The sequence below is a fragment of the Phaseolus vulgaris genome, chromosome 8 (genome assembly GCF_051622355.1).
Source record: "Phaseolus vulgaris cultivar YP4 chromosome 8, ASM5162235v1, whole genome shotgun sequence".
Lineage (NCBI taxonomy): Eukaryota > Viridiplantae > Streptophyta > Magnoliopsida > Fabales > Fabaceae > Phaseolus > Phaseolus vulgaris.
Window position 1 is genome coordinate 13,937,091 of NC_143505.1, and position 10,396 is coordinate 13,947,486.

Genomic DNA, 10,396 nt, shown 5'->3' on the forward strand with positions numbered 1-10,396 from the left:
TTATATATTTATAATAATAACAAATATTATTAATATTAATAATATAAATATTTAGATATAATATATAAAATAATAAATAATAATATTCATTAAAAGAAATTTTTAAAATAATGATAATAAATATAAATTAAATAAAATTATTAAATAATAATATTAATAATAATAATATTTTATTTTATTTTATTTATATCAAATATTTAATAATATAAAAATAAAATTATAATATAAAAATAAATATAATTATTTATATAAAAAAATTATGTCATATTATTATTAATTAAAAGATAAATTAATTATTTAATTAGCTTTTTAAAATATAAAAAATTGTAATATTAATCTTTTATTAATTAAAAAAATTTAAATTTAAATAACACTCAACACATCACTCACAAATTAATTAAAAAATAAATTAATCTTTTATTAATTATGGAAATTTCATATTTAATAAGAAACTCGTTTTAAAAAAAATAATTATTCAATAGTATTAAAAATAATTTATTAAATTTTAATTATCTCAAATTTGTACAAAAATACATCATATTTTATTATTCAAATATTTTTAAAAGTAAGAATAAATTTATAAACTTGCATTTAAAACAAATTCAAAATTTCTTTACAATCATTACATCACTTACAAATTTCAATAAACTTACCTATACTCTAACATACCTTAGTCCAAACACATTTATTTACTTCACACTTTTCTTTTAAATCCTCACACATCCACTCCCTCAAATCCTCATACATCCCTTCTCAATCCAAACTCACCCTAAAGGGATTAAAATATTATGCCTATGTATAGGACTAAAAAAATAAAATACCATCGAAAAGGTTCATATAACATCTTCAGCTTCAATGTCCTGAAAAATACCTAAAGTCATTCAATGTCATGTTGGACAAAACAAAGATGTCATATTGATAACCACGATCAAATTTCAGAAGTAACAAGGAAATCAACAGTAACCTGCATAATTCATACTTCTAATAGCTTTACTTCACTGTTATAGATTAACAACACTTCTAACTAGCTTTACATAACTCTACATTATACATTGATAATTCTATGTATTGCTTCGTAAAGCACAAAGCTTTTCATAAGATCATTTCATAAAATATTACATTAATTAGCTTTTTATTATCAAATTAAAAACATACAAAATCGATTACGACTAGAACCTGTAGCAGCAAAAGGGTACCCTGAAATCGGACCAATTTAAATAATCCTACTAATTCTAGAATCTATGATATTCGTGTCTGTCTCGAGAGCTTCAGCAAGAGACATCCTGCGGTGTTTCCATATAGACTCGGCCAAGTTCTTCAACTTCTCTCCTTCATCCTTTCTATCTTCTTGGACACTAAGTACTTCTGCATATGCCCCTATAACATTAAGCAACATTTAGACAAGTCAGAATAATCTACAAGCATGCACATACTGAGTCTTAAAATTGAATATTAAGGCATAATGTTATTCAGTGGGGACTAGTCATTCCTTTGGCTTGTGTTTACTGTTTCTTAAGGTTGACACTTTGATGGGTGCATGAATGAAGATAAAGAAAGAGACCAAGAACACAACATTTCAACAAGGATAACAAAGAGCATGACAAGAGAAGATGTTCTTGCATTCAAATATAATAGTTTAGTTTCTTTATTTTGCATTTCTTGGACTCATGATATATCGGATTTATCTTTTCCTTTTATTTGTAAAACAGGTGCAAATAGTAATTTTCAGCTTAGGTTAGGTCGTAGTCGGGGGTCAATTGAGCACCAATTGAGCCCAACAAAGCTAGGGGATGATATTGGAAGATAAGGAAACGAAGAGCAATTTGAAATCATCCACGTCCATTGTAAGCACTAGCAATTCTTGGCCAAAGCAAGCTAAATTCAAGGCATGGGAAATGTAATGTAACTCAAGCATATCTCAGCCATTGATCCAGATCTAGGATTTGAATTTGAAATTTTATTTTTTCCTCCCTTGTATCTTGAACTTCAATACAACACAGTTTTATGAGAATTAGAGAATTGAGAGTGATTAGGTTTCTTTAGAATCTTATCTTGGTTCCTAGGAGTCAAGTGATGATTCCACTTATGATGCTTATCATGGAGGAAGGCTTCTCAAGTGGCGCATCATTTCTCCCATCTCCTATTCATTTTCTTTTTTTGTTTTTATTTCTTGTATTGCAATTTTCAATTCAATCTTACCTCCTATATTCCATTCATGTATTGTTCTTTTTTAGTTGTAATGTTCATCTTAATTCCATTTCTAATATGTTCTAGTTTTTAGTTTCCTATCCCATATTTGATTCTACTTTTGATGGAACCTTGCAGCAGAAACTCTAAGAAGAAGAGCAATTCAATTCTCATTCAATTGAAGGTGAGTTGGACATGGGACAAGGGGTTCTATATATGGATGACCTAGCTCCCCTTATGCTTGGCCATTTTGATGTGGGACTAAATGACACAATTTGGGACATCCACGGCTAGGAGAAGGAGCGCCCAGAATATACTAAAAATGGTCTATTCTAGGTGATGTGGGGCTTCATGCTTTTCTTCTTCCAAGGCTTGGCCGAAATTTACTGTTTTCTCCATGGGTTGGTCATTAAAATCAAGGCCTTATGGAAGCCCAAGCTAGCCCAGCCCCAAAAACAAGTCGACATTTGACTCTACAAAATCCTACAATTACAATGAAATATGTACACCTATAAAATTTATACAAAACTAAGAAGAAAGAAGAAACTCATAGTATTCTAAGTCTTCTTCTTTAAGACCTCTTCTTTTGTCGTTAGTCAATAGACCTTGTTAAGGCCAATGTGTTGCTTTATAGATAGTCCTCGATCAACTCTTCTTGTGAACTTGTAATTGGAACCATTGAGTGAAGTTTCTCATGAGATTTTCATGATCTGAAACAACAAGGAGATTCAACTCTTTCTAAATTCTATGTTCAATATGCTAAATGCTTATAAGACTTTGTTACATTCTAAGTATTGATTTGTTGTGACTGTTTTCCATTCCAAGATTTTCTAACCTATTGGCCCGTAACTTGGAGCTTAGATCTATTTCCTATCTATACAGTTCCCATCAATTTGGCACTAGAACTCTCCAATCTCATGAACCTGAATGATATTGTCGACACCATGGTAGTTAGAATTGTTTGAATCGTAAGATTCAAATCAAAACTTGACATTGCCAATTCAGATTGGAACATGAATCGTTTTTGGGTGTGAATTGTTTCGTTATTTCTGATTCAATCAAATTCTGGAAAAATCCCAAAAGGAGATGAAAGATCATGATCAATGTTGTCAAACTCGTAACTTGGAGGCGGATCGGAAAGGAGCTAAAAACTCGTAACCCAAGGATCGTAACTCGACTCGGAAGAGTTATTATTCGAGTTACTACTATACATAAGATAATTAAAAATAAATTCATAATTTATGAAATGGTCCAAGAATAAGCCCACAAAACCTAATTTTAACTAGGTTTTGAACTCTTAATTAATTTTAACTGCTAATGCAGTCACAACACATTAAAATTTTATTTGAATAATTAGATTTTCCCTTTCTATCAACCTTAATTAAAATTCTCGGATCTCTCTTCCTTTTGTTGCTTGGAGCTCCCATCCATCCATGAAACATCATTTGGTAGGCAAGGATCTTCCTTTTCGTAATCCACTCATCATCAGATTTCATATCAAATAAACATATAGGATTATAAGTATCTCCTTTTTCCTCTCTAACATTTTGTCTCATCTCAAGTTGAAGATTATACTTAACAAAGACAAGAACATTTAATCTTTGTTGTTACAAGCGATTCTTCTTTTAGTATCCACTTTATATGCTCCAATTTCTTTTGCACTCAGTAGAACTACAAGTTAGACTTAAAACTCTTATTGCTAAATTTTGTAACTCTTTACCTTCTCCACCATAACTTTCCCACCAAAGTTGCAATTTCGAACAAAAAGCTAGCATTAATAAATCGTGATCCAGATTGTTATGAAACTATTTAGGATTAATTAAATGTTTTACCAGGATGCTTCTTATCCTGGTATTTATTATCATGCTTCTTCCAAACAATCTTTGTGCTCTTTTTGAATTTGTCAAGTTGAAATCTAATCCTTCTATCTCGTAACCATATAAAACTTCACTATTCGCATTGAAAACTTTGTCATAATGAAATCTGATAAAAAAAAACAAAAATTATTGAAATAAAAATCATTATTAATTTGCAATGATGATTAAGGTAATAATAAATTAATAATAGTTACTTACTTAGGATTTAAGGTAGTAAGCAACAACATGAAGAGGCCTACGTAATTGCAAATTCCAACGAGTATCAATTATTTTTCACACCTTTTTGTATTGAGAGTCTTCATTGTTGAAATTTAATATTATTTGTTGTTTAGCTTTATCCATAGCTTCATATATATATATGGCATAACAGGTTTTGCGTCTCCATCTACCAGCTTTAATACTTTCACAAGTGGAGTTATACACTTGAAACAATATTGCATGGATTTTTAGAATTTATCATCACTTAAACAAATGTTATGCCATATATATATATGAAGCTAGGGATAGAGCTAAATAACAAATAACCTCAAATTTCAAGAATGAAGACACTCGATACAAAGATGTGTGAAAAATAATTGATACTCGTTGGAATTTGCAATTGCATAGGCCTCTTCATCTTGTTGCTTACTACCTTAAATCCTAAGTAAGTAACTATTATTAATTTATTATTACCTTAATCATTATTACAAATTAATAATGATTTTTATTTCAATAATTTTTGTTTCTTTTGATCAGATTTCATTATGACAACAATTTCAATGTGTATAGTGAAATTTTATATGGTTTATACGAGACCATTGAAAAAAATGATCCTAGATAGAAGGATTAGATTTCAACTTGATCAACAACTTGACAAATTCAAAAGAGCACAAGGATTGTTTGGAAGAAGCATGACAATAGATACCAGGTATAAGAAGCATCCTAGTAAAGCATTTAATTAATCCTAAATAGTTTCATAAAAAAACATAATAATTTGGATTACGATTTATTAATGTTAGCTTTTTGTTTGAAATTGCAGCTCTTTGGTGGGAAAGTTATGGTGGAGAAGGTAAAGAGCTACAAAATCTAGCAATAAGAGTTTTAACTTGTAGTGTTACTGGGTGCGAAAGAAATTGGAGCATATAAAGTACATACTAAAAGAAGGAATCACTTAGAACAACAAAGATTAAATATTCTTGTCTTTGTTAAGTATAATCTTCAACTTGAGATGAGACAAAAGGTTAGAGAGGAAAAAGGAGATACTTATGATCCTATATGTTTATTTGATATGGAATCAGATGATGACGGGTTACTAAAAAGGAAGATCCTTGCCTACCAAATTATGCTTCATGGATGGATATACATGAATCTTTTACTCTTGAAGAGGGAGCTCCAAGCCACAAAAAGAGGAGAGGTCCAAGAAATTTAACTATTAAGGTTGATAGAAAGGGAAAATGTACCGTAACTGCAAATGATAATGAGATTGAAGACATGGTTGAAGATGTGGAGGAAGAGGATGAAAATGAGCTCCAAGAGAATGTTATATTAGAGGAAGAAGATGATATAAGTGACCTTGATCTCGGAGATGATGATTAGGATGTAGGATTTAAATATATAAAGTATTTTACATCATATTATGTTTTGTGATTGTGCGGATTGAACATTTTGACTTCATATTTTGATTTTATAGATTGAACATTAATTCATGTTACTTACTTTTATTTAAAAATATATCATTTTATTTATTATGTATCTTACGATTTATAATATGATTCGATTCACAATTCAAAAAAATCAAAAAAACAATTCACGATTCGAATCTCGATTTTATAACCATGGTCGACACAGATAGAAGGAAGGGTGGAGGCAATGGAAAATGGATACAAGGAGACTGATCAACAGTTTCAAAGGATTGAAAGACATGTTAGCTGTTATTAAGAAATAGATGGAGAAATGCGAATGGAGACAATTACTAGAGAGAAGCCAAGGAGAAAGTGTGTTGAACTGGAAAAGAGGCAGAGGAAATGACTGGTTTGGGAGGTTGTAAGTCCACACACTCTACTGGCGAGAATCCTTATAGTTGATTACAGGAGGTATTACAAGGATTCTTGCCAGTAAAGTGTACTTGGAGAAATAGAGGGAAGCAAGCTCAACAACACAACCAATGAGACCTAGCCCTCTTAAGGATGTAAACATGGCCTTTGGAGTTCAGGGGGCTAACAAAAGTATAAACAAGACAACATTTGTTCTTATGTCACCAACATCTATTGACTCTAGATTGTAAAACAGAGATAAAGACAAAATTGGTGGGATAGTGTCAAGTGGTAATGGTAGGCACGTGACAGGTCTCATTGCCTACTCAACAAGTGGTTAAAGGACAAGTTGTAGTATGAGCTTTGCTTTCACTATAATAAACATGTTGGCTATAGACACTTTTGCCAAGATCACCTATGCAATTTGCTAATTGTAAGGTTTGATAGGAGTGAAGGAAAGGAGGTTATTATGTACAAGTTGCATAAAATAGTTGTCATTAGTAAATATTACCTTCTTCAAGGCAGCATAACTTTATTAATGTCAATGATGGCCCTAAATTCCAAATACTCGTCCATAGTGACATCCCCATTATTAAACAAGGAGGAAATTGATTGATTCATGTTAAGATGTTAGTAAAAGGGAAGATTCAACCAAGTAACAATCCATCTTATAGCACATCGACCTTGATCATAAAAATGGGAGTTGGAACTTGTATTGATATAGGGCCCTAACTAGCACCATCATTTAGGATAAATTCCCAATTTCCGTGATTGAAGTGTTATTGGATGTGTTAAATGGGGAAGTCATTTTTCAATGAACTTAAATTTGGCATATCATCAAATTTGGAAGAAAATCAAAGACATCATGGAGACAGCTTTCCAAACAAAACTGCCAGAGAGATAAGATATTTAAACATACTACCAAAATTTAACATTTGTAGATAAGATAGGTTAAAGGTTCTGCAAGTTAAATGTTAACATTTGTATGTAAGATATTGAACAGTAAAATTAAATTAATTGCAGCAAGATCAACGGATCACTCGCCTTGCACATGCCCACTGGAGAAAGCAATTTATCAGTATAACATTTGCTTTAAATATTTGGCTATCTCACAGGCTTTTGAAATAACAATATTTTGAAATGCTCCAAGACACTTTAATCAGGCTTTAACATCCTAGATTATAGTACTGTAATGAATTAAAGAATCTGACATACCTCTTGCAAGAGCAGCTATATCACTTCTATCTACTAATGGGGCAGCACCTACACAAAGAAAGTTTGGTTTTAATGCCTTCATTATGTGTAGGTAGATAATTTATAGTTGCTACACGAATGTCTGGAATCAAATGGCACAACAACATTACCTTCAGTCTTGGTTTCCTCTGATGGAACCTTCAAAATATCCATCACTTTTCGGTAGAGGCCCTGTCAATGATTCTGTCCTATTATAATTATTGTTTGAATTAAATAAAATTTGTTGGTGATCAATTAGGTATAAAAAGGGAGTGAAGTAATGCTAAATAATTTAAGCAGGCAGTGTGTTATATAAATGGCAGACTACATTAGCCAGGTAAGTTAAATATGCATCTAAATTTGTATCCCCAATGCTCATTCATGCCAAATTTTCAAATTCTTTTACAAAAAACAGTATCACAGGCATGACACTCAAGACCAAACTAGGCCAATCAATTTGTTAAATACACAGTTTTCATTTCTGCATAATCAAATAACAATATTAATTGCATATAGTAGCAGAAATAGATTTCACTCCATAGCACCAATGCTTCAGAATGAGAACACAAGATATAAAACACCCAGGGGCATCCTATTACTTATCATTCTTCCTTTTACTTTTGGGAGACAGTAAAACAAACGAGCCATTGCTATAAGTTAAAATTGATTAATTTTGTTGTTGACAATTCATATATTGGAGAGTTATAACCTCTTGAATCAACAGCGAACTTGAATGTTCCTGAATTGCTTTACGCCTATACATAAGAGCTATGCTTGCTAATGCGACCCCCAATGTAGGATGCTTAGAGTCTTCAACAAATAGATAGCCACCATACATTAGTCAATATCCCATTATTAAGCTCAATGATAAATGCTGAGGTAAGACAAACAGAATGGAAAAGTCACCTCCATAGGCTTCCTCTGCCCTACTCAATGCCTGTCCCAAACGATGCTCTGCCCAGTAGTAGTTACTGAAACAACAATTATTAGTGGTATACAAACACCTCAAGATTAACATAAAAAGGAAGGTAGCAGCACACCTAAGGAAAACCCAAACAGAACTTATTATTAAGCCTACCCCGTAAGTGCCTCAAGCTGTCCTAAAGCACACATGGACCCTACAATTAATTCATCTACACTCATGTTGCCAGCCCCTAAGTATGGATTGCCGGCCCTTTTTATTTGAACCGCACCATGTACAACACTGCGGTAAACTTCTGTTGCCTTTGTATAGTCCTGTTTTTTATGTAGGAATTCTGCGTATGATAGACCAGCAGTACCTACAAAACCAAACATCAATCCAGTGTCGACAAATGCCAGCTACAGTACCTTGTGAACAGGAGGGAATACCATCCCAATACTTGGAGTCATCGTGAGATTTGTCGAAGAAATCGTCAGCTGCATCAAGCAAATAATAAGCACCATCACAAGTAACAGCAATGGGCAAATAGAACTGTAGCAGAACCTGAGTCAACATTGCCATTGACAAGTTCAATCAGCCCTTTCAGTGCTTTAGCACGTAAGAAGTGAGCCTCAAAATCTTTTGCTTGAACCTCAAAATCTTTTGCTTGCCGTTGATTCTCCACAACCTTCATGCACTTGTCAGCCACCGCTGCTGCCAAATCATCCTACATAGAAAAAAGTGAATAAACAAGAATAGTGCTGCAGAAAGAAGCCAAATATTCTACAATTGTTTAGCAAATACCAACCTGCCTCAACTCTAAATAAAGCCCAGCCTGAGTTTCAAGAGCAGCAACTACAACAAAAATCCAACATGACTCAAAATCATTGGCAAAAGTGATGTTAAAATAATAAGTGATGGTGGTGTACTCTCTAATACACCCTTTCTAACACACTCCTTGCTATTGGTCAAAATTTGTTGAAAACTTCAAAATCATAGGCAGGGTTAATTAAATAAGAAGTGCAGCCCACACAATTTTGTGATCCTCACAAGTGCGGTAGAAAGAATGTGATGTCATTTTTCTAATAATAATAAGAAGAAGAAGAAGAAGAAAAACAACAACAACAAACAACAACGAACAATAGCAGTAACCAACAAAAGGGGTGGATAAAATAAAAGAAATTACCTCTAACTCCCAAATAAGAATTGGTTAATTCTTGAACATCCTCGAGCTTTTCTATTGCTTCAGTGTACTCTCCTCTGAAATCAACAGAAAAAAAATATCTCTAATGAGTTCAAACAATCACCCAATAAATTCACCAACAATAACACCATTCAACACAACTAAACAATCACAAAGGATTACCTTTCATACAAAATCGTGGACATAGCAAGCATGGCCATTCCCTTCGAATTCTCGCGCTTTGGATCCTTGCCCTCAGTTAACTCAGTGCTAATGCAGTGCTTCAACACACACAAACCCATCCGAAACGCCCCAACTAAAGAAGCACACTCGAAAAAACAAAAAGAAGTTAACTTTGGCCGAAACACTCAAATGGGTCGCCGAAAAACACGATTTTTTATCAAATAACTTACGTGATCTTTCGGTCCTCCATACCTTCAGGGCGTAGTTGATCATGCCAATGGCGTCGGGGACAACCATGTGGTCCTCTAATTCCAAGCCAATGGTAAACGGTCGGAAGAATGAAGTGGGAAGAGGAGAGAGCTTAGTGGGGAATTGGTTTGCGGTGAGAGCAGAGGAAGAAGAAGAAGCTATTGATGATAACTTTGATGCTATGCGAAGCATGGTTGAGTCAGGTGGCGAAAGGTTGGAGAAATGGGTGAGGGTTTAGAATGGTGAGAGTGAGTGAGAGAATGAAAAGGGAATGAAATGCAGGATTCAGGGTTCAGGGTTTTGCAAGCTTCATAGTTTTACCCCTTACCTAGAAGAACAAGAGAGTTGGATATATGTTTATTGTTTTTTATTAATTTTTTTCCGCTCTGTTGATTTTTTTTTTATCTGTCCAATAAGGTTGTTCGTTCGTAAAAATAATAACGATATTGTTATTTTCTCCTTTTGAGGATAAAACATAGAGATGGTAAAATAGGTTGGTGGCACTTTGTCTAAGTTGGTCTGATGGGTAGAAATTTTGAGTATACCAATTCATTCTGGTTCATATTGTTTA

General features: G+C 33.0%; 1 protein-coding gene and 1 pseudogene across 3 annotated transcripts; one reads left to right on the top strand and one right to left on the bottom strand.

The window, feature by feature from the left end:
- Nucleotides 1–955: 955 nt before the first annotated feature.
- NDP1 (Tetratricopeptide repeat (TPR)-like superfamily protein) lies at nucleotides 956–10,163 on the bottom strand. Of its 3 annotated transcripts, none has more exons than XR_016515040.1 (12): nucleotides 9,807–10,163; nucleotides 9,577–9,709; nucleotides 9,397–9,470; nucleotides 9,019–9,065; nucleotides 8,775–8,937; nucleotides 8,660–8,707; nucleotides 8,388–8,589; nucleotides 8,216–8,280; nucleotides 8,019–8,119; nucleotides 7,441–7,513; nucleotides 7,292–7,339; nucleotides 956–1,377 (listed from the first exon to the last, which is right to left on the bottom strand). XR_016515040.1 is itself a non-coding variant. In XM_068631763.2 (12 exons), the coding sequence occupies exons 1-12, from the start codon at nucleotides 10,015–10,017 to the stop codon at nucleotides 1,214–1,216; spliced, it is 1,317 nt and encodes a 438-aa protein (XP_068487864.2). In that variant the 5' UTR covers nucleotides 10,018–10,163; the 3' UTR covers nucleotides 956–1,213. The 3 variants fall into 3 exon arrangements, 1 of the variants encoding a protein (XP_068487864.2); XR_011083381.2 differs by having other exon boundaries at nucleotides 7,441–7,518; XM_068631763.2 differs by having other exon boundaries at nucleotides 7,441–7,501.
- LOC150025444 (uncharacterized) lies at nucleotides 5,037–5,757 on the top strand (annotated as a pseudogene).
- Nucleotides 10,164–10,396: the final 233 nt, after the last annotated feature.

Excerpts from the sequence above, each read along its gene's own strand:
- NDP1 (XM_068631763.2), bottom strand. The coding sequence starts at position 10,017 with ATGCTTCGCATAGCATCAAAGTTATCATCAATAGCTTCTTCTTCTTCC. Across the intron at positions 9,066-9,396 it reads TTCTTATTTGGGAGTTAGAG|TTGCTGCTCTTGAAACTCAG; the intron begins GTAATTTCTTTT and ends TTTTTGTTGTAG. Across the intron at positions 1,378-7,291 it reads TATAGCTGCTCTTGCAAGAG|GGGCATATGCAGAAGTACTT; the intron begins GTATGTCAGATT and ends TTAATGTTATAG.